General features: G+C 39.6%; 1 protein-coding gene across 6 annotated transcripts in view; it reads right to left on the minus strand.

Moving 5' to 3' along the window:
- The window catches only part of Myo1b (myosin IB), a 181,346-nt gene that overhangs the window by 19,252 nt on the left and 135,141 nt on the right, over window positions 1-26,953 (minus strand). For 3 of the 6 annotated variants that reach the window (XM_029564746.1, XM_029564745.1, XM_029564747.1), the window contains exons 14-24: window positions 19,902-20,006; window positions 18,673-18,735; window positions 15,812-16,012; window positions 14,186-14,412; window positions 11,150-11,350; window positions 8,479-8,572; window positions 7,367-7,516; window positions 4,124-4,192; window positions 2,622-2,708; window positions 2,259-2,345; window positions 327-413 (exon numbers count right to left, since the gene is read on the minus strand). In XM_029564746.1, the coding sequence (XP_029420606.1) occupies window positions 327-413; window positions 2,259-2,345; window positions 2,622-2,708; window positions 4,124-4,192; window positions 7,367-7,516; window positions 8,479-8,572; window positions 11,150-11,350; window positions 14,186-14,412; window positions 15,812-16,012; window positions 18,673-18,735; window positions 19,902-20,006 (1,371 nt within the window). The remainder of the gene's footprint in view (window positions 1-326; window positions 414-2,258; window positions 2,346-2,621; window positions 2,709-4,123; window positions 4,193-7,366; window positions 7,517-8,478; window positions 8,573-11,149; window positions 11,351-14,185; window positions 14,413-15,811; window positions 16,013-18,672; window positions 18,736-19,901; window positions 20,007-26,953) is intronic. The other 3 variants (XM_029564749.1, XM_029564748.1, XM_029564750.1) reach the window with 3 other exon arrangements.

A 26,953-nucleotide genomic window follows, 5' to 3' on the forward strand; every position in this document is an offset into this window, starting at 1 on the left:
AAGGCATGAGCCACCACGCCCGACTTGTCTCATGATTTAAAAAAAAATTATGGTCATAAAGAGAACATTAAAAACACAAAACAAAGTATCTCAGATAAAACTTTAGATAAAATATGTCACATTGCACCCATTATTCAAAGAAATTAAAATCACATTAAAATGAGAAAATTAGCTTTTTTGTTTTCCCTCAAAAAGTATCAAAATTAGGCAAGCTGACAATTTACAAGGCTGCAGACCATCAGCAAGCGCCGTCAGCAGTTGTCTTGGGTTAGTAGCTAGGCTTTATGGAATTCACCCTGGGCAGGAAGAAGAGGTGGAGGAAGTACCTTCAGTCCAAGCCAGTAAGCCCAAATGACAGCAACTGCATGCTTACGCCTAGCCTCCTCCTTCAAGCGTTTCAATTCCCTTCGAGCCTAGAATGTTTTAGATAGTAAGTAAAAGAGACAGCCCAATGCAGGCAGCACAAACGACAGAAAAAGTTACCCCCATCGAACAGGAGAGTCAATTTTTGAGTAGGATCTGCAGACAGCAGAGAACAGTAAACAATCATTTCAACCCAAGGAATCGGTGTCAAGCTGGTGCGGCTGCCTGTATTTCGTGCACTGGGATTCTGTTCCAGGCCAGGGCAATTGTGTGGCACCCAAGGGCATTCCCTCTCCACCCGTCACTTCCATTCTTTTCCCTCTTTCTCCTTTGTCCCCTCTCCCTCTACAGTTCTTTCTCTACACTTGCTCAACCCTCTTACGGAAGCCTCATAGCAGATGCCTCTCAGTCTACTGCTGTTACTCCCTCAGTGGGCTTCCCTTTTGCTGGTAGCACAAGGGGCTGAAGGAGTTATGAAACAGTTCTTCTGTTTGGATGAACAAAAAGACAACCAATTAAAAAATGGCAAAAGATAAAAACTGTGTCAAACAAAAACGTGAAACCAACAAAGAAGTTCTTTCCAATTAAAAAATTAGAAGTGGCATGTACAAAAATTAAATTTCACTGGGGTAAGTAGAGAACAGTGGCAGAGTGGTTGCCTAACATTCAGAAGGGCCTGGGATCAATCCCCCATACTGCCAAAAACACATAAATAAAATAAATTTTAGCTAAGATCTCCAACAGTGAAATATACATAGACTGGAACAGCACAAAAAGTGAAATAACTTACAGGCTGAAAAATTACTCTCATGGAAAAATTAATCTTAGGCATGCTGTTTTAAAAGACAGTTAGGCATTCATTTTCTAAGACATTACAATAGTGAGACTGGGGAATAAGCTCAGTGGCAGAACAGTTTATAAGCACGTTCACCTGTTAGGACGCTTGCCTTAGTTGACTAAGTACATACTTAGGTTTTCACTTATTTTTAGAAAAACACAAACAATTGTGGTCAGCATTTGGCAAGCCAAGTTGCATATATAGCCCCCAAAGTTGACTTTTCTAATTTTTTTCTCACAAGATGGGCTTAAAATGTTGATACGGTAGACTTAAAAACACAGGACTCTGTAGATTTTTGTGTTTCTAACTGGAATACACATTTTTAGCAACTGTGACCTTTGATTTTTCTAAGTAACAAAAACATCTAAAAATCTTGTCCCTTGGGGTATGTGAAATGTTCACAGAGCCCAGGACTCAGCCTGGGGATTAGTGAGAGTGTTTCAGGAGGCCTTTGTTTCTGAAAACAAACAGCCCATACTGAAATTCCTAGGATTCTTAGTGGCAAGTAGGAACACAGTTTTCCATGAAATCAGATGATCACTTTTTGCACATGTAACACTGGTGGCTTACAATAATCATTAGCTGCCAAGGTCAGCCTGAAACGCAACTTCATTCATAGATTAATTTTTTTAAGGCATGCGTCACAGGCATTCTATTGTCAGCACTCTGTAGAAGACAAATTCAAATCCAGTCTTAGCATTCTCCACGTGCTCCCCCCTGTAAAAAAGTACCCCCTAAAACTAACCAGCATAATTAGTGGACAGTAGGCCCCAACATGCAAGTTTCTTAAGAGGTTTATTTTGGGAGACTGTGATTTTGTTGTTTTTTAAAAAGCAACTATGCTCAAGCCTCATTAGTAAGGTTAGTTTTCTTGGCTGCACATGCTGAAGCTTCCTAGGCACACTACTGTCGCTAACGCCTCCAGGTTAACCGGGCTAAGAACATGCACAGGGGTCAGCCACTACTAACTGCAATTCTTCATCCCTGCTACACTAGAGAGAAGGGGTGGTTACTGCAGAATTTCAGGACGGAGTGATGGGACGTGTGCATCAAGTACCTTTGATCCAAGCCAGAAAGCCCAAATAACTGCAATAGCATGTTTATTTCTAGCCTCCTCCTTCAGCCGTCTCAGTTCCCTTCGCGCCTGTGGTGCATTTGAAAAGGAGTTAGAGAGAAGTTTAAGGCAGGAAAGGTTACTGCTGCTTCCCAATGGAGAAGAAAAAAGAAAGACACCAGTCACCACTGATGGTAAACGCAAAAGCATGTGCCGCCACCCACACCAAAATGTTGGAAGGAGCGAGAGGCAAGTGCGTGCTCAGTAGCTAAAGCCAGTGAAACATCTTCTGCCCCTAGTCTGAGGGTCCTCTGTCCCACGTGTGTTCCTCCCAGCGCACCGCCCTCCTCAGGACTTCTGGTCTACCTGGGTGCCGTGCCAATACGCTGCGATGGTGGTGGCTGCCTCCTTACAGCGCTTTTGGTGCTTTAGTTCTCGCAGGATTTTCCGAGCCTATGGTACAGAAATCATCCCCCAAAGAGAACATTTTTTAAAAAGAAATTTACAGTGACTGGAAAATGGTCTCCAAAGAGATGAGAGTCCAAATAAACACAGTCCGGTGAAACAACAGCTTAGAGCAAGGAGAAACTGTGACTGGAGACACTGGGCATCACCGGTGACACCGCACGCACACGATGCACACACACACACACACACACACACACACACGAGGCAAGTAATACGCATAAAATAAAAATTAAATCTTAAAAAGAAACCAGTGGCTGCTTTCCAATCATTTCTGAAAACTGATTTTATAGGGACAGGAGAGCGTCTGGCTTGGATGCCCCGCTGGTGACAGTCTCACTGTAAGTGCTCACATTCACGTTGTCATATTAACTGGGGAACAGCCATGTCCTTGGGTTGTCTAGGGCCTAGACAAAAGCCAGTCTCCTTTGTAGCCCAGGCTGTACTCTCTGAAGAAGCCCCAGGCCTAGGCACAGTCTCAAGGTCTGTCCTCTGGATCTAGACCATCCATGAAACCTCTTAGTAGGGTACTGATCACAAGAAATTCTGAGCACAGATTAGTAAATAGCAAGATTTCTATAAATTCTTCTGGCTCTGCAAGTCACATGACTATCACAGCTACTAGACTTGTCCATTACAAACCTAGAGTAGACCTTGAGTAGTCAAAACCATCTGAAATAAGTGAATATGGGCACATTTGAATATATCTCATTTAGGGCTACTAACTTCACATTTCACATAAGTATCACATGCTACAAATGCTCTTCTTTTGCTTTTTGTGGTTCAAAATGGTTCAAAAATATACAAACCATTCTTGAATTGCAGGTTGTATGAACTTGGAACACCAGCTAGATTTGGTCAATGGATTTGGCCTGTGGTCCATAGTTCACTGACCCCTGAACAAAGCCTAGCAGGAAGGACCTGGAACCAGGTCAGGCACCGTGACCACCTTCTCATCCTCCCACCACATCCCTAGTCAGAGCCCAGGATCCCTCAATCATTATGGGGCGGCTGCAGGATGGTCATCATTAAGTCATGGAAGGTTGGGCTAGAGGTGCTAAGCCCCAGCAGGAGTCAAGGGCACCAAAGAAGCAGCTTATAAGAGAGTCTTCTGGAATGCAGTTTCTCTCAAAAGCGAGGGGCACGAGAATATTGAGATCATATACAATATTATTTCAAGGACTTCCTGCTTAGAGAACAAAGCTCTCAAAAAAGAAAGCTGATTAGAAGGAAGCAGGGAAGACATGGTCAACAGGACCCCCTGCCTGGCCCATAATATTTACCCTTTCCATTTGGTATGACTGTTTACAGGAAGTATCTCCTGCAGGGTAAGCCTAAAGACATCACCCTTTGTGAAGAACCTAGCCCCCACAAAAAATAAAGCACACTTCTTTGAAACTCACCTTCCAGCCCCGGATATAAGACTGAATCACCAGAGCAGAACTCTTTATCTGCTGATACCTCTTTTGTTGCTGTAAGATGAAAGGGTGAGATATGAATAGTTGTATTTGCATAGCTGTCATGGTGGTCTCTTACAAGGCCTGAGAACTTAAAGCAGTGGACCCCTGACTAGTACACACTTCTGGAAACAAAGAAACTGAAATGCTACATAGTCCAAAATTATTACAACCAATCCACAGTACGTATCAAGGATGCCAAATACGAGAACTTCTCATTGGTGTAGGTCCCACCATTATCAGGGCCTGTTCTTTGTAGCATGCTGTCATAGCAGAGTCCACACTGTCCATTATCAGGAAGATTCTCTGAATGAACCCACTGACTTCTGCATCTGCTTTGGAGAGTTTTCTTTCTTAGTATCATTTTTTTTTCCACCATGCAACTTACTGGGCTGGCCCACCTCTAACCTCCCAGTTCTTCTTAGGGTTGCTGTTTTTACTCAGCTTCAACTTGGGAAATCAGGTAAAAATTTCAGAACACTACTGAAACAAAATTTAAACAGTTGAGGCTCTGTGTCTGACTGCATCCTTATTTAGAAGGACTGGCCAAAGACATATGTCAACACTGTGAAATATACACAACCACAACAAGCTCAATGATGCCTCAGACAGGGAACTGCTTGGGCTACTCCCCCTAGAAAAGTGAGCTCTTGGAATGGCTTAGAATGGATGCTACAACTGGGGCATCTGTGATAAAAACTCAAATTGTTTCAAAATAGGAAAGTCAGGCTGTTAACCTGAGATTGCTTAGTTCCTGTTCTCAAAGATGAGAGATGATTTCCAGGAACCTAGGGTCCATCTTGAAAGATCAGAGGTAATGGAGGGAGAGGGGAAGCTGCATAGTTTGGCTATGAAGTGTCATTCCAAAAGGCTTGGGTACTGAGGGGGAGTCCCTAGCGGTGGCATTATTTTGGGAGGTGCTGAAAACTTAAAAAGGGAAGACCTAGCTGGAGAAAGTGTGTCACTGGGCATGCTTCTGAAGGTTACATCTGGTCTCTAGTCTGTCTTTTTTCCCTCTGTCCCTCAGATTCTCTTTCATACCCACTATGAGATGAGCTGCCCCTGCCACATGATCCTGCCAACATGATTTTCTACCTTAGCACAGTCCTGTGATCAACAGCTTATTTGACCTACGGACCAAAGCAACTGAAACCATGAGTCAAAATAAATCCTCCCTTCAGTGGTTAGGTATTTTGTCATAGCTTCAAAAGGTTTAACACAGCAGGTGAACCAAAATGGGATGCCAGGAGAAAAACCAGGAGAACCCTGGAATTCAAGACACACTTCCTGGGTCTCAGTTTTGTCAGTTGCCAAAGGAAAGGCCAGGAAATTTCTAAGCTTCCTCATAGAGTAATATTCTAAGCACAAATGAATGAGCTATATCTACAACATCTCAACACCACCTCTGACATCTACTTGGTATGAATAGCTTCCTTTTATTCATTCCTAAGTATTCTGAAAATAACCACTCCTCACTTTAAACTTTATCTCAAGGAATACTGAAATATCATAAAATATGGAAGAATTTTAAAATAATCAGTACTTGAAAAGAAGCACTGGGGAAATCTTGGGTTATTTGGTGAAACACAGGTAAATCACTGACTTGAATAACACAGTTAACTAGTGGAGATATTTAGTTCAAAGTTGAAATGATGTAACACTAGAGAGAAGTTCATGCTTTCTCTGAAAATTGGGCTACTATTTTACATTCAACAAATATTGCTTGTAACTCCTACAATTGTATCTGGTGTCTTCTTTTTTCACTCACTGATATAAAAGCTCTGTACTGAGAAGGAGGGTACAAAAAGTACTTAATATTGCTGGCCTTTGCATTGCCTACTGTTCTCCTCCTGACCAAGGAGCCCCTCCTCGGGTCCTCCTGGCCATCCTGCCTATACTTATACACCTCTCCACATTATTCTCTATCTCAAGTCTCTTCATCCTAGATCTTGCAAGTTGCAACTGTTTTACTTTGCTTGGATGCTTACTATCCCTTGCTAAATATAAACTTTATCAAGTAAAGAACTGGGCTGTTGAGTCTACCCTGCTATTCTCAGAAAACAGTAGGTGTTTTGAAGCTGCAGAATTTAAGTTGGATAAATTAAATTCAGTATTCTCTCATCTGGATTTTCTTCATGATCCCAAAAAGCGCTTCTTGAAGGTGAGCTATCTGTTGATCTTCCCTTCTCAGGTAAACAGAAAATAGCCTTATGACTCTGCAAGGAGTTAAGAAGCACTGCTGTGCCCACAGAGGATAATCCACAGCCCCTGGGCGGGTGACAACAGTTCCATGTATCTTAACAGAATGGACATGGACGATCCTACCATTCACATGTTCATATTGTAAGACTTGTAGTCTGGCTGTAGTCTTTTAAACTAGAATATGCACTTTTAAAATATTCTAATTTTGCCTTATAGTAAAACTTCTTTTTAGCTGCAAAGAAGGGAGAATACACTAAATGGACTTGACTGCAAATGTAATTCATTTCCCAATTCACTATACAGCAGAGACACATAGAATGAAAAAAAAAAAAAAGAAAAAAGGAAGCTATGTTTCTTACCATTACAATTCATTTTGCAAGAACAAAACCTAAGTTTAAGCAAGACTACAGGGGTAAACCTAGGGCATGCCTGGAACAAAGCACAGTCACTCAAGTCATAAATTCCCAAAAGGAAGATCTGTATTAATTGAGTACATATTCTTTACTATTAAGTCATTTTCCATAGCTATTAGGCAATATCTGATAGCTAAAAAAAAAATCAAATCCTTTAATCCAAGCCAGAGTTCTACTAAAACAGTTTCTGTGCTCTAGAATTAAAGTTATCTTCAACACTGCCACAAAAAAATACAACCAGCACGTCATAGAAAACTGACCCAACCACAGTGAAAGGTCAAACGACACAGTTTTCTCTACTCTGATAACAAAATCTGAGGTAACTTTCCCACTTATTCCTCAATCAGTGGAAAGTAATGTGGAATTCTAAACTCGAGCTCTGAAACTGTCTTGGGCTCAAATCCAAGCTCTGCCACTAACAGCTATGGGTGACTTCTTAGAAAAAAGAATCATAAGGGAATGCTTCTTGTAAGTTTGTTGGGAGACCTGGTTATACAGAAATTATATACATAGAAAGTACATCAAGAATGTTGACAAGTTAGTATGTTATGTCACAATACCATGATGGACTTACCGCGTATCTCCTGTACCAGGCAGCAATCACAACTTGGCTTTTTTTCATGAGCAGGAAGTGTGTCCGGCATTTCCACCCTCGATAAATCTTCTGAATGAGAGTGGCCAAGTCTTCAAGCCGCTGCTTCCTTAGGTCTTCTAATTTGAATAACTAGAAATGATAGACAGACTTAGCCAAAGTCCTCCAAAACCTTCTGGTACACATGAAAGGAATTCTCAGGAGGCAAAATGCCTTGATGTGGAAATTAGCTACTTGAATGATACGCAGTATGGATCACAGCACATGAGGAAAATATTTTGATGGGTTCATGAAAGATTCAGTTATTCTAGTGATTCAAAATGCATGACCCATCAGAGAAGGGTTGAGATGAACCTGAGTTGACCAGCACCCTGCTCCTGAGGATGCAAACTACCTCAGGTAGAAACTCTGAGTACCAGCATGAAATTCAAAGTTTCAGAAGCTAGAGCAATTTAAATTTCAGATTTTCAGGTTAAGGATGGATAGCCAATAAAGCCAACACAAACACTTCAAAACGTGGTCCTCAGCATGTCAGATACAGACTCCTGCTGGTGGAATGCAAACACTGGCAGCTTTTCTTCTTCAACAACTCAAATATTCCACATTTTCTAAATGTCTATATCACTAGATCAACTGTGATACTAATTACACTTTTTTCTTTTTTGCCAATCTATCTATTTATAAAAAGACTCCAAGGAGCTCTATGAACTCGAAATGTGTTCTTTTTAAGTTTTGAGTATTTTTTATTTCTGTATTTCATGGGCTGTTAATTCCTAAAACTATTGTGTAACTTAGATGTTGTAAACACAGACTGATTCTTAGAATTGCTATGAATTACGGAGATTTAATCATGGTGTGATAGCTTCATTATCATTTCTTAAATGTCGTATAATCTATCAGATAGAAGATTTTGGTGTTTTCTAAATAATACATGCCCTCTCGCCATCCCACTTGCTCCAGCTCTAGAACACTTGCAAATAGACAAAGGAACACAGCCTTGCAGTGGCAACTCAGGTGCTGTAATAAAGTGAAGCATGCTTTAAGTGCTAGCCTGCATGCATGAGATTTAGGTGCAGAGTGTAAAGGTTACATACTGTTCTCGGATTTCGGATGAATATCTTTGATCTACCAAAGGAGTATTCTTCCACGGGAATCTCTAATTCACTAAACAGAACTTCCACACCAGCCCTAAAAGAAAAAAACAAAAACAAAACAATGTCTTTTCCGAGTCAAAAAATAGTTTTACCTTATCTTCTATCTTGATATCAGGTTCTCTCTCTCTCTCTCTCTCTCTCTCTCTCTCTCTCTCTCTCACACACACACACACACACACAAAAGTACATTTCTTTTATTTAGTTTAAAATTTTATTTTTCATTAAATTTTTTGATTTTTTATGTAATAAAAAGTAAAAGTTCTTGAGGCATTTGTCTCTCACGCAGGACACTCAAGTTAACGGGGAAGAAGAACTGGGGGCCCAAGTTTAAGGTTATAAATAATAGAAAATAAAAGATCTTCCATCTACATCAGGGTAACAGATGAGAGGATGGGAGGGCAAGAGTGGGTGGGATCTGGCAGGGGCAGAGCAGGAACCTCCTTATCCCCACTGGACCCCAGCTCTGCCCACTTCAAGGACCCCTCCCATTCAAGGTGCTTGGTAGGAATTCACCTTTGTTTGTGTGGGGGTACACATGTAGAGATCACAGGACAACTTGTAGGAACTGACTCTCTCCTTCTACCATGTGGTTCCTGGGGATGGAACTTAGGTAGTCAGGCTCTGCAGCAAGCAAGCACCTTTACCCCCTAAGCCATCTCCCTCAGTCCAAAATAGCCATTTTCAAGTGTAATTGCTCTTTCAGTAATCATCTTTCCACTAAAGGATTTTTTTCAAAACCAGCTTTCACAAATTAGCCCAAATTAGTAAACACTAAAAAGGCAAGGTTCAGAACTATGTATTCTAAGAAATATAGGGATTTCTTGATTTCATTAGTAGAAGTAATACTTGTATCAAAAATACTCAATGTATCAACCAGGTCCAGGAAGGCAAGCTAAAATCTAGGCTCTATACTGAATCCACCCAGTTAATTCTTGAAACATTCTGAACATTGTTCTCATTTCCAGGCACCGAGCAAGGCCCAAAAGAGTGCTAAGTAGCAGAGTGATGAGATGCTAAAGAACATGTGCCTTATCTGGTGGAAACAAGGCCTTGACCCAGTTTCAACATCGGTTTCTAAAACCAGCTTGGCTTCATCAACCTGCGGATTAGGTTCCAGGCAGGGAATAAATAATGTTCTGTGTTATGGCACATTTACCATAATACCCTAGAAAGTAGCAGTGAGTAGAAACAACATCCCAAGTCTACATTATCTGGGTATTGAATGAGACATCAGAGACCACACCATATGTCTGATTTCGGTCTCTTTTATAACAGAAGGTGCATGTCTAATTACTATTGATGCTTCTGTGACGGTCTGGGTCCACTGAGAATGTGGACACAACATCAGCACAGTGAGATGAAAATCCCCAAGGGCCTGCCTTGTCCATGAGTGCTGACCCTCCTTGTACTATTCAGACTTCAACACCATGGCAGTCTAACTGGTGAGAGCGGAGGTCCCTGCACTGGCCAGGTCTGATTTCTCTGCCATAACAGCTGCCTAACAGCAAGTTCTCTCTATATGTGGACAACTTGCAGGCAATGGGGGTGCTCTGAAGGGCAGGCCCAGTGTCTAGCACTCTGTCTTAGACTAAGGAGTGAGTATGAATCAAGGTAGATCAAATGAAAGACTACAGCCCCAGGACCAAGCCAGATAGATGCTCCAATCCAGAATGACTAGCCATCATGCTGACACCAAATCCTATCTGTCTGCTATCTGTTTCTTACCTGGGGTACACACAGGCACAGGGAAGACCTTTACTTTGCCTTCCAACTCCTTCTAGGGGCAGACTCCCCAGGCAAAAAGTAGAGAGCTGGGCTGGAGAGATGGCTCAGCAGTTATAAGCACTGGCTGCTCTTACAGAGGACCTGGACTCAGATCTCAGCATCCACATGATGGCTAACAATTGTCTGTAACTCCAGTTTCAGGGGATCTGAGGCCCTCTCTGGCCTCCACAGGCATTGCACAACATGGGTGTACTTACATGCAGGCAAAACACTCATACATATAAAATGTAAGTAAATAGTTAAATAGATAATTTTATAAAAGCAGAAAGCTCAGGGCTGGAGAGACGGCTCAGCGGTTAAGAGCACTGATTGCTCTTGCAGAGGACCCGGGTTCAATTCCCAGCACCCACATGGTGGCTATGAACTGTCCTTAACTCCAGTTCCAGGGGAATCCGAAGCCTTCTGACCTCTGTGACACTGCATGACATGGGTGCACTCACATACATGTAGGCAATACACTCATACACATAAAATAAAAATAATATTTTTAAAAAAAGCAGAAAGAAAGCTCTTCTCTACTCATCTATGATTCTATAAGTTTATATATAAACTATAAATGGCCTCATATGAATTCACAATGGGTTATGTTTGAAACATTTACAAGTATGCAAGTTTCAAATATGGATTTTATAGGTTCTATTTCCATCTTAAAGAAAATCAACAACTCCATAATAAATTGAGACTTATCCAAAATGGTGTCCAAACGGAAGAGGGTGCACCCAACTTTTCAGAGAATTCTGTTGTTATATAGCAGCAGATGGGGATAAAAACCCATGTTACTTGAATACTTTAAGAACTGGTTATTACAGTCAGTTGAGCTGCTTACCTTGCTGGTCCTTTCCAGTGAGGCCATGTTTGTTTGCAAAGCATTTTGTATCTTTCTAGGCAAGGTTCATAGGCTTGCCTGAAGGCGTAGCCTGCCCGCCTCACTCGAACATTCTCGAGAAGACCCAGGTACCTGATCTGATGACAGACTAGACTCTCGTTGAAGATGTGTGCTGCTTTTTTATCATTTGGTTTGATGCACCTAAAAGATTTCAAATACTTTAGGTTTTAAACTCTGCCTCTATGATTATTAACTGTGTTTTACAAAGTAGGATGTCTAATTTTAGTGTAGTTATTTGTTATTCTTGGAAAACCAAGTCATTTCTAGTTATTTCAGATCATTTCATAATGAACTAAACATAACTACAATACCCCATATACTGTTATTTTTAAAAACTTCTAAAACATGCAACAATGATGAATATTAATGACATTGTGTTCAGTGCAAGAGGTGTGACAAGAGTGTGCACTGCATAATTCCATATGTGATACTCAGGCAAAACTGCTCTGAATCAGTATGGCTGTTTCTTCTGAGGAGAGATGATAAGATCAACATAGAAGAGTCACAGGGAATCCTTTCATGCTGGTGGATATGCTCATGATCGTATGTGTGTGTATATATTCTCACTGAACCTGGAGCTCAAAGATTTCAGCAGGTCTAGCAGGCCAGTAAGTCCAGGAATTTCTGTCTCTGCCTCCCCTATGCTGGGATTATAGGCAGACCTGCTGTGCCTGGCTTTTTAAAGTTGGTGCTGGGGATCTAAACTCAGCTTTTCATGCTTGCTTTAGCAACTGAGCCATCTCCCCAGCTATCAGTGTGTTTTATATTTTAAATGAAAGGGGTAAACATGTGCATGCATATTTAAAGTTTCAGTAAAGCTGTGTAATTAAGGCTCATAGTAAGAACTATGAAAGGTGGTAAAGCCACAGGAAGATCAAACACACTGTTGCCTCCTTTTGTCTATTTTCCTTGTTAACAGAAAAGAATACATCTCCAGCCTCCTTTGTCAGTACATGTCGCCATGTGACCAAATTTTTGTCATTTGGATCAGAGTAGAAGTAATGTATATAGTGTTCTGGCCTGTGTCCTTAAAAGCCAGACTCTTACTCCTCCTTTCCTTCCATTAAGAGAATGCTGACGTGGTAGACAGCCATCTTTGACCACTGAGATGAGGAATACACCCTGGAAACAGCACAGCCGCAAAACAGAAAGAACTTCCCTGTTAGCTCTAGAGTCCTTACCCTCAAAAGTGACATATAAGCAAATGCAAGTCCTGTTTAAGCCATTATTAGTTTTAGATCATGTTACAAAAATCCCTGTCCTAACTAATATAACTATTAAACATTCATGGTTATGGAAAACACACACACACATGCATGTGCAAATGCACACACTATGGACAATTAAATCTTATTAACTTTTGCCTTGGTGTTTTTATGCTTTTCTCTTACCACTTCTAAGAGTAGTGTCTATCTTATGCATTGAATAATGGCAACAAACTGAACAAAAGGATAGTCTAGTAAGTTCTGAATTAGATGCTTACACATACATTCAATTGGTTATTGATAAAGGTACTAAGGATATTTGAACAGGAAAAGAATTTAGCATTAAATATGAAATCTGAAACTACAGATTCTAGAAGAAAGCCTATGATAATATTTTTATAACCTTGAGGTTTACTAAGACAACATGGAAAAACTATGACGGAAAGCCAGGTGTGGTGGCGCAAGTCTTTAATTCCAGCACTTAGGAGGCAGAGGCAGGTAGATTTCTGTGAGATCAAGGTCAGCTGGGGTTACATAGTGAGTTCCAGGCCAGCTGGGGCTGTAGGGAAACTGTCACATTACAAAAAACAAACAAACAAACAAACAAACAAAAAACCCCAAAAACAAACCAACAAAAAAACCATACTGAGGGAGCTTTCTAAGATGATGGTACTGTTTTATCCTTAATCTAGGTGGTGGCTACCAAAGTAAGTGTAAGGATTAAAAAAATCATTAACCTTCAAATCTGTGCATATTACTTCATGCAAAGGACACCTCAGGGAAACACAGACAGTTCCTTTCAACCGAGAGTAACAAAAGCAATGAATCAAAGAACGTCTACTGACTATTTTCTATTTTCTGGAAAGGAGATTTTTCTCTCAATACATGCTCTAACCTGGGTAAATCAAGGCAGGGTATTTTGACTATTTGTGTTTCCACTGTTATAAATAAATAAATAACCCAAATTTACACATATACACAAAATGACTTTCACTCTAGGTTCCTCCTAACTGAAATTTCAAAGCTATTTATAGAACATACTTGCAGTTTAGGTATGTGCTGACAGATGTCATGGTCATGATCATGGTCATGTCTGATCCATCAGATAGCACACTTCCCACTGCCTAGTTTGAAAGCACACACAGAAAACTCTAACACTGGTGGGCCGTTCCTGAATACTGAACAAATTACATCTAAGATGACCTAGGAGCAGAAAAAAAAAAAAAAAAAAAAAAACCCAGAGGCTTTTAAGGCATCTTTCCTACTGCCTGGAAGACATTCAGGTTGTTTTAGGAATGGCTTTTCCTTTGGGTGTATAACTCTCCCCAGGAAGTAAAGAGCCTGGCTCCTAACGAACACCGACCGGCCATCCAAGCTGCTTGTTTTGATGCTCTGCTCTAAGCTGATATTACAGGAATCCAAACTGATACCAAGAAAAGAGCTTCGTGCAACTCCTCAGAAAACCATCTTACAATTTGTTTTGTAATTTGTCATTAAAAAAATACACAAACAGAAAGTTGAGAACTCCTGCATGGCAACCACCGAGCTTCCTGCTTTCTGTTGTTCTAACACATTTTTCCCCTTCACTTTTCCTGCTGTACTTTGGTGGGATGAAGTACAGCTGTGAATTTTTTAAACCAATCAGACACCATATTATATGATCTATAATTACGTTAGGCACTCTCTGCTTGGCTATATTCAGATTTAAACAAGAAAAGAGCTCTTCACTGTGCTTCGATTGAACTACCAAAGACTTCTGTATCAGAAATACCTGATATAATTCGGATTCTTGGTCTGTAGGTTTCTCATCAGAGTGGCCACAGATGCCTTGAACTGTGACCCTGCTGTAGGTGGCCTTTTCAGGTTGATCTTGGCAGGATTCCCTTCAGGGAATAAAGACTTGATGAGGGCATGGCCAGCCTTCCACATGGCTTGGGACAGGTCTCGGTAGAGAAGATCATTGTTCTTGTCCACAAATCCTTCCACCTGGTACAGCACCTATGAACAGCACATGGGACTCAACGCCGGCTCACTGAACACAGTCACATCAAACAATGTTAAGAACACTCAAGGCTCTGGAGCCTCTTCCTTTGATGTAAAAAAGTCTCCAACACATGGGCTGGAGAGGTGAATCAGCAGTTGAGAGCACTGGTTGCTCTTGCAGAAGACTGGAGTTTGATTCCCAGCCATCTATATGGCAGCTAACAACCAACTGTACTTTAATCCCAGGGGATCCAATGCCCTCTTCAGACCTCTGTGGGCACTGCATGGCACAAGGTACAGTTGCATACATGCAGACAAAACATTCATACACATAAAATAAAAATTTTAAATATCTCCAACACATTAGTCTTGCTCTGATACCAAATTTGCCTCCAACTTTAAACTGTTTAAGCTGTAGAAGAGATCAAAATAAATTCTACTACCTTCAGGATTTGCAAGAATAAACTCCAAAAATCTCCTAACATTTTCAAAGATTTTGAGATTTTTTTTTCTATGTGTATGTGTGATTGTGTTTTGAGAATTTTCTTTTAGTTTTCTGTTCACATGCCAAGTCTAGTCTATTTAAAAGCAGCAAAGGTTGAATGATTGGGTGAGAGGGGTAACTGACTCCTCCATCGACTGCTTGATGAGCATGGAAAGGAGAAAGAGAGAAAATGCTAACATTTTCATAGACATCATAGGCAGCAGAGAAACAGATCAGGATCCTTTACTATTACAAGTCAATGAAAAAAAACAAAGAGCCAACATTCTGCATTTTGAAATAAAAAACAATCTAGGTATTACCTATTGTCACTAAATACATTAGTAAAGAATTTCATTTTGAAGTTTGTATTCTTATTTATAAAGGTAGGATTCTAATCAATAATCCTTTAGGATTCTAAAAATTAATCTGCTTTCCAAATTGCTTTTATCGCTTTCACATACTGAATGACATAAAGTTAGTTTCTTCTAATATTAACCAAGTGAATGCTTGTTTCTTTAAAAAAAAAAAAAAACAAACAAAAACCTATATATTTTCCCCAGTGTTCTCTCAAAGTCTCAATCTAAGAATGCTTTATTTTTGTTAAATGGCTTGTGCCTTTAAGACCTTACTGTAGGTCTTCTTGTCTAGCAAATCTCACTTAGTAATGTTGCTAGGTATTTTTGATAGAATAGCTTAATGCTTGAAAATAATAAAGCTCATCTGAAAATATCTTTGTACTGTTCATCAAGCTCATTGGCTTTGCTTTCAGTTTTCTTGTGCTAACAAGATTTGGTTCAATTTCTATTGAGTATTTATTGCTCTGGCTATTCTGACAGCTGTACTTATAAGGCAACTGAGTTCAGCACACCCATCTCTGAGGCGTAGTCCCCTCCAGGGATAACTTTGGAGGCCTGGGGTGGGTCCTGGTACCTTGCCAGCATAATGCTGGATTCTGAAGCAGCTGTGGGGCAGGGATGTGTCATTGAGGAAGCGGGAACACTTGCTCATCCTGCTCTCAAAGTGCTGGTGAGTGGCGCAGACTTGGTTCAGCTTTTCTAGAAAGGTCTCATCGGTGACAGTGCCAGGCCGCAAGCACTCCTCATCCAGCATGGCCAGGATTCCATTTGTGTTCTGGGAGAAAATGGATAAAAATGTTTCTTTGTTTCCTTCCTTCCTTCCTTCCTTCCTTCCTTCCTTCCTTCCTTCCTTCCTTCCTTCCTTTCGACATTGTTTTAATAATTAGTCCTAATAACACCATCAAGCACAATCAACTTAGTCACATGAAAAATTTTGTTCAGTTATAACAAAAAATAGACAATGAATCAAATAATAAAAGCTAAAGAAATCAGCCCTTCTCTGGTGTCCCGGATGTGTGGGGTGCAGGTGTAGGCATTCCTGTCTCCCTCCCCGACTGGACAGGGCCTAGGAGCCATCTCATCTTCAGTACAACCCAAGTTCACTGTTAGAAAAGGATGAGTTGACCTCAAATCTGAAATCAAATCCGAAAGCCAGAAACCAACATGGTATAACAGTGCTTATAGCGGGCTACAAATCACAGCACTGTGCCCTTCCACTTTTATTTGCTTCACAGCTTGGAAAAATATGTGGTCTCACATGTTGCCATATTGTTCGTATAGTCAGAGTAAAGTTACATTTCTAAGGAGGAAAAATGCTGTGATTCAAGATGTTGCTCTCCAGGATCCCACAGTCAAGCACTTTTCAAAAACATGTTTAGAAAAAAATTCTTGTTCCACATAAAATTTCTAAATGGATGTTAAACAGGAGTGAAAATTTACTTGTATATTCAGACCCCATCATCATATTTATTTCAAGATCAGTCAGCCCTAAACTGAATCAGAAATCAGGAATTTCTACTTTGCTAAACAAAGGCCATGCTCTTCCTTGGATTGCCCCTGCAGACTCAATTCCAGAAACAATCCACCCCACCAGCCCTCAACTCCACCCACTTCCACCAAAGCAAAGGTCCCATTCCTCTCAGCTTGTCCTCACAAGGCCATGACATCCTCTGACCAGCATGTATTCATTCCACACAAAACCCAAGGGAAGTGTGGGCTCTCAAGTGTGTTCACAACATCCCCAGAATAGTCACTACTATTCAACAATGTTGGAAGGAAACATTTCCTTTATGCACCAGGCTCTTCCGAAAACATGAGTTTCTTCAATCACATATGCAAGGGGATTTCTGGTTGAGATAATCTAGTAATGTTTAAGTATATTACATTCCTTCTCCCAAAGGGAAATAATTAATTATAATGTTATGTTCATAAGAAAAACATGCTCGTCAGGATTTCTGAAAGTTAAAGTTCCCATAGCAAATTCCCTGGGTACAAAATTTACTAGGAAAAAAAATTTCAGGAAATCTACTTCTTTTACAGATTTGAGGCTGGAGCTTTGAATTCTTTGTGTGGACTACAACTGTTCACATTCTAACACTGGCCAGATATTTTAAAACAAAGTTTTGAATTGTAGAAGAGCGGTGCTTTAAAATACTGTTTTTAGTGTTCAATTAAATCAAAGATGCAGCTTTCAGGACTATCTTGCATATTAATAGAAAAACATAGTTATGTAATTTCCAAAAGGGCTCATTTAAGATGAGCAGAAAATGGTTTGCTGTACATTTATTAGAGTGTGTGATGGAAGAAAGACAATGAAGTTCACACACTATCTCAAATTACTTTATCAAGGTCAGGAGTACTAGTATGCTAAGGTTAAAACAAAAGGGTTTCCTGTTTTCATGTGCAAACGTGTCTCCCTACAATTACCCATTTACAATGAACTATAGGATAGAGTCTAAAAACAAAAATCTTGGATTCAAACAGCAGGCATAAGACCTGAACAAGTCAGACAAAATCCCAGCAAGGAGGGGTGAGATGGGCAGGAAGCCCTGGCTCTGGGACTTGATAGATTCTGGGAGAAGCAAAGTCCATTTTCATGTGATGCTGGTTAGTTTCACCACGCTCCAGGGGACAGACCCACTCAAGAGTATTTGAGGGACACAAATACTTGATAGGCCTTAAAAAAATAATAGAGGACATGAAGTGATGAGAGATAGGGAGGTGGCAGTTGAGCTGAGAAGAGATGGAGGAAGGTTCTGAAAATGATCAAAATAAATTGTATGAAATTCTCAAAGAATCAATAAAAATATTATTTAAAAATTATTGAGTAATTTTCCCTACTTTAATATTTTCACACTCACATAAACTTGAGCTATCTAAAAAAAAAGTCCAGGGTTCTTGCCACAGGCATAAGGCCCTTGTACACAATCTGAATTAATGGCAGGTCTGTATCTGACTCATTAATTCAGCTCCAGGACTGTCTGTTTTTCCTCTTTTATCTTACCTAGAGCAGAACTCTAGGAGGTCGGTAGACTTCTAGAAATGAAATGGGAATGTTGATTTGCAAAATCCTCAATGTCTGCTCTGAGTCTGCTCTGATCAGCACACACATTCATTCCCAGGGCCACAGACAGGACTTCAGCTCCTTCCACACAAGAGTTGGTGAATGAAAGGTCCTAGCATCTGAAGGGCATGAGAGGCCTATGACAATACAAGAGCAGCATGGGGCGCCTGGCTAAGTTCATACTGCCAGCTGTCTATGCATGCCCTCAAGAGCTGAGAATGATCTCTTAGGACTACCATAGAGTCTTCAGAACACTGTAGTTCCCCCAAAGAAGTGTAAAAGGGCAAGGAACGATGCTTAACACCAAAGGCAGAGATCATTTATGCATAGTGAATTGTACTACTAAATTCCTTTAGCATCTAAGCACTCACATTTTCTATTAGGTCACAAATGATAGCGTTGTTGAAGTAGTCAATGTGAGTCCATTCTATGTCCTGAAATACAAAACAAAACAGAACCAGATCAAATCCATATGACAATGTCATAACATCATCCGAAAACCAACTGCCTGTCTTACACATTTCTCACTGTGAACTTTTTTCTTCATAGAACTGGTGCTTCAAATGCCATCTTCCAGTTTCCCAAACTTCCTCAACACAGCAGTCTACTACTAACATAATCTGATTGAAGCAAATGCCCTTGACCTGCTTTGAGACTGCCTCCTATTCCACTCTCCCATCTGTGGCTATTTCCCAGGCACTTCATGGGCTCTAAGCCAAATATTTACTCAACAGGCCCTTGGGTCAATATTACTTTGTGTATATTTACGATGTTTATAAGGAAATAAGGCAGAACTTGATCCCAGGAATCTAGGGCCTAGATTTTTCTGTTCTTTATTGGTCATCACAAGGGAAAAATAATACAGAGTCAATCCTAAGTTGTAAGACAGCTAACTATTTCAAGTATAAAAACAGTCCAGTATGAAGAGAAAGTATTTCCATCATAGAGGAAATCATGATAAAAGTACCCACAGGCTCTAACATCGGTTCCAAAGTCAAATCTTTGAGACCAACTGCCCTAAGTATAAACATTAAATTCTTCTTGGGAGAAGAAATATAATTCATAAAGCAAGCTAGGGATCTTCCTATATACTTAGAAGTGTTTCAGATAATCTGTACAAACTTTCAAATCGCATATCAAAGTTTGGGCATTCTCTTATGATGAGAGGAGAGGAAGAGCGAGCTAGAGGGAATCTGATTGCCCTTAGCATAATGCCTATAATTCATGCTGCTGTATGTATCAATTATTCATTCCTTTTTTTCTGGAAGAGTAGTAGTCCACTTAACAAATGTACCATGACAACCTATCCATTCATGTCTATTTCCTAACATAGTATTATTTTACGCTACTACACTGCAATTCAATGAGACCAGAGGCCACTAACTGACACTTCTTGAGCATTTACTTTGTACCAGGTACTAACTCTGCCCACTAATACCACAGTACCAAAGAAAGTCTCAGCATAAATGTCATACCAAACAAAAAACTTAAAGACACCAAATTAAACATGATCTGGTTATCGAGTCACATTGAGATGGTCTTCTACATCCGGATTTGAGTTATAACGGGCCACTATTTTAAGGGCGCATTCCAACATTACCTCCCGTATGTACTCCTCCTGCTCTTCTTTCAGAGTGAGTTCAATGAAGATTTGTTGCAGCTTTTCATTACAATAATTAATAATGAATTGCTCAAAGCTGTTGTCCTGTGTGGGAAGAAAGGAAATACATATATAAACCAGAAACGAGCTCTCTCTAGTAATGACACTCAATATCTCAACCCACGTGAAATTCCACACAGGATCTTTTAGACTTGACTGTGGCTCGCGCGAAGCTCCTAAGACAGACACCCCTTGCAGGCACTTGAGGGATGGCTCGTGAGTCAGTGAACAAATGAAGTAAGCACAAATGCCACAGCTCTGCCAAGATGGAGGTTTAACTGACAGAGAAGCAACCCACATGTGGTTTAAAATATCCTTGATGCTCAGGAAAGATACAGTGAGGTTCATGATCTCTGTTACCAACTTCCCCGTCTTTCATTCTTAGGTTCTCCTACTGACCTATTTCCTGCAATCAGAGTCAGATCCATGACTCAATACCCTGTTATACAAGTGTGTGTACAAATACAGACATATATGTTGATCAGTTTCACACATATATCTCAGTAGACTGCATATTCCTTAAGGGGAAGGGCTAATCACACCTTCTTCATGTGCTTCATGCCTCACCATATACCTCAAAAGTATTCGATATATAATTGTACCAGTGAATGCATGAATGGCACCCCTACTGAACAGAAATCCAAGTGAATTAAAGCATCAAAGCCATCTCCCTAACCAGAGACAATTTCTCTTCCCACACCACTACTCTCAGGGGCCTCACTGTTTCCTCTTCATAAGCTTCTCCTTCATATCAGTCATCTTTAGGAACTCTCTGAGGGAAGCTTCATGCTGTAATCATTTTTGAACAATCCAAGGAGCTCCAAGCACACACAAAGGCAAAATTCCATCTGCTGAATGCATGTATTTTATTTCGAACCACACCTGGAAAGACACAGATCTGACACTGAAGCTTGTCTTTTGCACCTCTAACTACCATCTTTGCCAAGAGGTACCCGCAGTGGGCAGAAGGGACACAAAGACTCTGCCTCTGGTAAACTGGACTCTACTCCACTGAGGTGGCCAGTCTAATAAGGAAGGCTCAGTAAAACTGAAGCTCATTGTTCCTTGTGGAGACCAAAGAAACTAGCCTTTATATCCCTCTACAAATGGCAAAAGCAAAAAGTTACAGAAGTTTAAGGTTGATCTTTTAAAATCAATTTTCGTCCTAGCCTAGGCAGACTTTAATGTGATATACTCATGACTATCTGACTACACTCTTTCCTGGAAGCCAGTATCCGACCACATTCTTCCCTGAAATACTGCTGAACATTTGTAATCATGAGCAAAGACGTGATAAGAGAATCATTTTCACTTTAAACTGCAAGCACCACAGAGTATCACACTATTACTGATTGACCTTGTTGATGCTAAATGTTAGTCAATGGTAAATTGTTAATCAAGCATTTATTTCCAATACTTCAGCAAATATAATCTTAGATGCAAACGGCATTCCCCAGTATGCATTTTTACACAAATTCTTTAAAACGTCAGAGCCAACGATTTTGATCAGAGACTGAATTTAGTCTGCTACTGCTGTCAGACATCTTTTTATATTAACCATCATAAAGTCATTTCATATATAAGAAGTATCAAGTGTTTATGGTTTGGGAAAATACATCCTTACACAATGCTACCATCACAAATAAAAACAAAATCTGAAAGGCTAATATAAGCAGACCTTTGGTATCCTAATAGAAAATGAGCATATGGAGTAAATCTTTTGTTTGTAAATCTATGCTTATGAAGCAATTTCAACTCAATTATGCTAAAGTTTCAAATATCCACTGATGAAAAAAGGGAGAGAGAAGAGAGAGACTAGTGTCCTTGGATACTCTATGTGCCTATGTATGCTTCCAAAACAAGACTGTGAAACACACACAGACAGGTTAGAAATCAAAGGCAAAGCTTCACAATCACGGCACAGCTTAAGGATTAAGTTAGAACTAAATTATATTTGCCATTGACCTTTACAATTTCCTGCATGAATTCTATAGCTCATATCCACACAATTAATCAACAACCATTTACTACAAAACTTACACAGCTGGAGAAGCCATTAACACAGGAGCATGCAACAGAATGGCACTGCAAACAGTTCATACTTACTGCATTCTGGTGCAGGGGAACAGACACAAAATGCAGTCAGTTCTTAATAAGCAATAAACTTCTAAAAGTAAACACTTATTCAGAGTTATGCACTGTTGACAGCTTCAACACTCAGGCTATTTTTCTGATTGGTATAAAACTTTAGATCAAGATAGAATCAGTCCAAACATACCTACGTGTGGTACCTCAACTGTGGTTCTGTTAAAGGGAAACTCTCTGGTATAAAATTGGTTTGACTGAAATATAGATGAACCAAATAATTTTTCTGACACCCTAAAGCTTCAGAATCCAATGCTTCTTAATTCTAAATTATCAGGATAAAGAAAACATACATGACATGTACCAAGGTCAACGTGTACCCAAAGAGTCAAGGGCAAATGTTAATGGCAGATCATAGGAGTGGGAGACCCTGCAAAGTCCAGAAGGACCTCCCTCCCCATGACCGGGTCTTGTGTGGAATCATGCAGAGCTCCTCCTTCAAGAGGGCAATAAGACCAGATCATCCTGGAGATGTCCTAAGAACAAAATCTGACTCTCTAACATTATTTTGTTGCTAAAAATTCAATCCCCATTTCCAAATCCCCAGACAAAAACAGAATATTTAACCATTAATGTTCAACTTATTTCCTCATAGAAATTAGCATCTACTGCAACTGTATTCCACACACTCTAAAACACGTCATAAATGGCCAGGGCAATAATTACTGTCCAAACAGAAGGTTAACAACACATCTCTTTGTGCTGTAAGTTGTTGACATTTTTCAAATTTGGGGAGAAAGAGAACTTGATTAAACATACATGATTAAAACTAACTTGTCCCTCCACTGCATGAGGAAGCTTCAATAATGAGCACTGAGAGATTCATTAGTATCCTCTTCTTTACCCCTGTTCTATGTTCCATAAGCCTTAGGTGTAGAGGTTGCATTGTAGAAGAAATATTGGCAACTGATTGATACTAGGTGAAAAAGAGCTCTTCCTAAAACAAGGGTCTCTAGTTAGGCTGACTAGACCTCACTGGATGAACTTACACTGGGGAACATGAGGGGACACTGACTTGACACAGTGGGCTATAACAGGGATGATAGAGTATATGGGCTTCAGTGGGGGGACTATGGGAGGGCGTCGGTGAGGATGGGGGGTAAAAAGATGATTAAGATCGTTTGAGATATTCTGCATGAAATACACAAAAATTCAATGAAAAAAAATGAAAAAAAAAAAACCCCAAAATTAACTTGGAATGGGGAAGTGGGTAAGAAACTCCAACCCTATCCAAAGAACTATTGGCAACCAATGGCAGCTAGGAAGGGGATTCAATCTCGTTTAAGGGTGAGACTCTGGGTAGGCTGAGCAGGTGCCGGTAGATAAACCTACAGCAAAGGGCATTGGGGACACAAACATGACTCTATAGGTCTTAATATACATAAATATATATATATAAATACACATACACATACACACATATATATTAGAGTATAGGAAATTTGGCGGTGGATCAGTGAGGGGGGTACAGAGAGACTCTTGGTAAGTGGACAAGGCTCTAGTGAACAAACCTACACTTAAGGACATTTGGGGACACAAACCTGACTCTATAGGTCTTAATGCACACACACACACACACACACACATGAGTATAGAATAGAAAACTTAGTGGGGGCTAGAAAGGGGGTGCTGATATGGGAGGGAATATGATCAAAATGTATTTTTGTATATGAAATTCACAAAAATTCAATTAAAGGAAAAAAAAAACAAACTTGGAAATTTTAAAATAATAAATCTCCAGCACTTGAGAGGCAGAAGCAGGCGAATCTCTGTGAGTTCGAGGCCAGCCTGGTCTACATAATGAGTTCGTCCTCTTTTTTTTTTTTTTTTTTTTTTTTTTTTTAAAAAAAAAAAAAAAAAAAAAAAAAAAAAAAAAAAAAAAAAATCTCAAAACAATTTTGAAATGGACTGGTAATAATTCAAGTAACTCTTATTTGTACCAGTTCCACAAATTTCTCAATTTCTACAGTTTAAATTAATACTAGGTGTTCAAACATAGGGTCCTCTCCCTTTCACAAAACGTCCAAAGTAAGTCTAGAAACCATCACAGGAGTCCGAGTGCCTCACAGTAACCTTCTGTTTGAATATACATATTTTTTGTATTGTCAAGAACTGTGCGAGCAGCCAGCAGTCCCCAAGTGTCAGTCTCATGAATCAAAGTCCCAGGAGGAGGAAGTGGCAGGAGTTTGCCCTCCTCAGTGACTCAGCTCCTCTCCCAAGCTGTCTACCCATGCTCTATCAGTTTTTTCTACTGTCTTTTATAAAGGCTGAAGTGATAAAATTAAAACATTCAGGAGTATCTTCAAAAAAGTACATTCAGGGTTTCTATTAAATGACCCCTTGAGTGAACCTTGGAACACGCTTGGCCCTGGACAGACCACTGTGAAGAACACGGGGGAACAAAAAGTGCCTGTATTCCATGCTACTTCATACCGTGTACCAACTGCACACGGGAAGAGTGAGTACTCACTGTATTTAGAATATACCAGAGCTTCAAACTCAAAGGCTTTTTAAACATTTTTCTAGACTCTGAGCTCATCCTTTCAGTATTTAAAAAAAAAAAACAAAAAACGCACTCCCAGTATGATTCAGAACCACCTTCTACTCCCAGGTACCAATCATAAATGTTCTGCATGGAATGATTTTGAAAGACCTGTTTATATTCTCCTTAGCAACAGAGGCACGTAAGGATATCGTATACTTCCTTAAAGCAAATGCATATTTTTGACAAATTGTACTCTTTATAAACAATAAATATTAAATAGAAGAGGCAAATATGAGTTTATGCCCCATATAGTTGGGATGAGGAGACAGGAAGAATTTTGCAGGTGAAAGTTACATTTTGGAAACGGTGGGCAGATCAAATACAAAGACCACATTTTTTTTTCAAGGAAAAAGTGCAGTTAATTACATCCTGTCAATGTTTATTACAGGTCAGCACTTTCATCTGAAGCCAAACATTTGACATTTGGATATAATGTGCTAGATGGAATTCATTTTACAATGAATGCTCTTGCATAATAAATTATATGGTTCATTTATATATAAAGCCATAGCATTCTGAGTGCATTTTATAGACACTGGGCTTTAGTACCACTACAAATGTGTCTTAACAGCGATGTACTTGGTGGCAAGCCTTAAGCAGTCCTCAACCCAAAACACCATTTTGACAGAAGAGGATAATGCACTTAACCACAATCATTCTTAAAGCCACAATGTCAAGAAATAGGCACCAAAATAGTAACTACTTTTTCTAAAAGTAAACTTTGAAAAAAGGCTCCTCAAAAATGTATAAGAAAAACATTTAACATTAAATATTCACCATTTTAAACATTCATAAAATTGAATAACTAACAAACTTCCCTTTAAATACATAACATTTTTCTTCTAGATATATAACAAACATAGGAAACTTAAAGGAAACTTACTATGTAGACCAGGTTGGCCTTGAACTCACAGACATCCGCCTGCCTCTTCCTTGCAAGTGCTGGGACTACAGGTATGTGCCACCACGCCTGGCTTGATTTTCTTAAATATTTAAAAATAATCTTTGATTTTAAAAGCTAATCAACCCCCCATATCTATGGTATATATAACCCATAGCCATGGTATTTTTAAAAATTTATTATTTTTCTTTTATGTGTATGAGTGTATTGCTTGCATGTACGTAAGTGCACCTGTGCTGTGCAATGCCCAAAGACATCAGAAGAAGGTGCTGAATCCCCTGGAGTTAGAGATGGTTGTTAGCCACCATGTGGGTGCTGAGAATCGAACCCGGGTCCTCTGTAAGAGCAGTCAGCACTCTTAATAGCTGAGGCATCTCTCTAGCCCCTACCATACTCATTTTAAAATCTACTTTAAATCATCCCCTTCTTCAAACATAAGCTCTCAAGCACATGGAGGGAAAAAATTGAAGGTGAAAAACCAGAACAGAAGGTATTAACTGCAGCCAGAATTAATGTTCTTTTAAGGAGAATTTAGAAAATGTTCTATAACCAGGAGATGGACTTACTACACTGCTCTAACTCCTGCCCGATATCTGGTTGTTTTAGCTGGAGCACTTGTTTTATGAGCCCATCATACTTTTATTACACATGGTTCACTATTAACAAAACAAAGAGGGCAAGATGTGTAATTAAAATTAGCTAGCCCTTTGCCTAGATGAAACTAGTTCAACTATACAGGATGTGAAAGAACCAACCATTGCTGCCTGCTATGTTCCACTGAACACTAATGATTAATTAGATTTTTCCAGTGAACTATCTGCCGGTTTTAATAAATTTCCATCAGATAAGTACTAAGAAAAAATCTGCATTGCTCAGCTTACTTTTCAAAGTAGTATAAATTTTAAATAATAGCACTTATTTCTTAATGGAGAGAATATAAATATGTCTCAGAAATCAAAAACCGAATTCTCAGTTAAATGTCCAAACCTAATTGTGTGGAGCATTTGGACACAGTTCATCTTTTGAAAGTGGATTTATGTTCTCCCAGGATGTTTTTCTTTGTGATTTATAACTCAACTTCACCTTTCTTCTATCAGTGTTCCACTAATCTGTTTTCCTAACTGACATCAGATCACATGCAGCCAGAAAGGCAGACTGATTCATTTGATGGCACTGAATGTTTTGCAGGCAAATCCATGTGTCGTCATCCCACAGCTTAATGTCCCTGTTCCCCTTGTTCATTTAGAGAGGAACCAAAGAGATGAAAGGCTTCCAGCAGCTCAGATGAAAAAATGCTTTCATGGGGGACTGACAGTGGAGTCACTGAGGCAGAACTGAATAAATTAAGACAAATGTCTGGACTCTTACTGGTCACTTTTATTTTTTATATATTTTATTTAT

The sequence above is a fragment of the Nannospalax galili genome, unplaced genomic scaffold, assembly GCF_000622305.1.
Source record: "Nannospalax galili isolate Female #2095 unplaced genomic scaffold, S.galili_v1.0 scaffold115, whole genome shotgun sequence".
Taxonomy (NCBI): Eukaryota; Metazoa; Chordata; class Mammalia; order Rodentia; family Spalacidae; genus Nannospalax; species Nannospalax galili.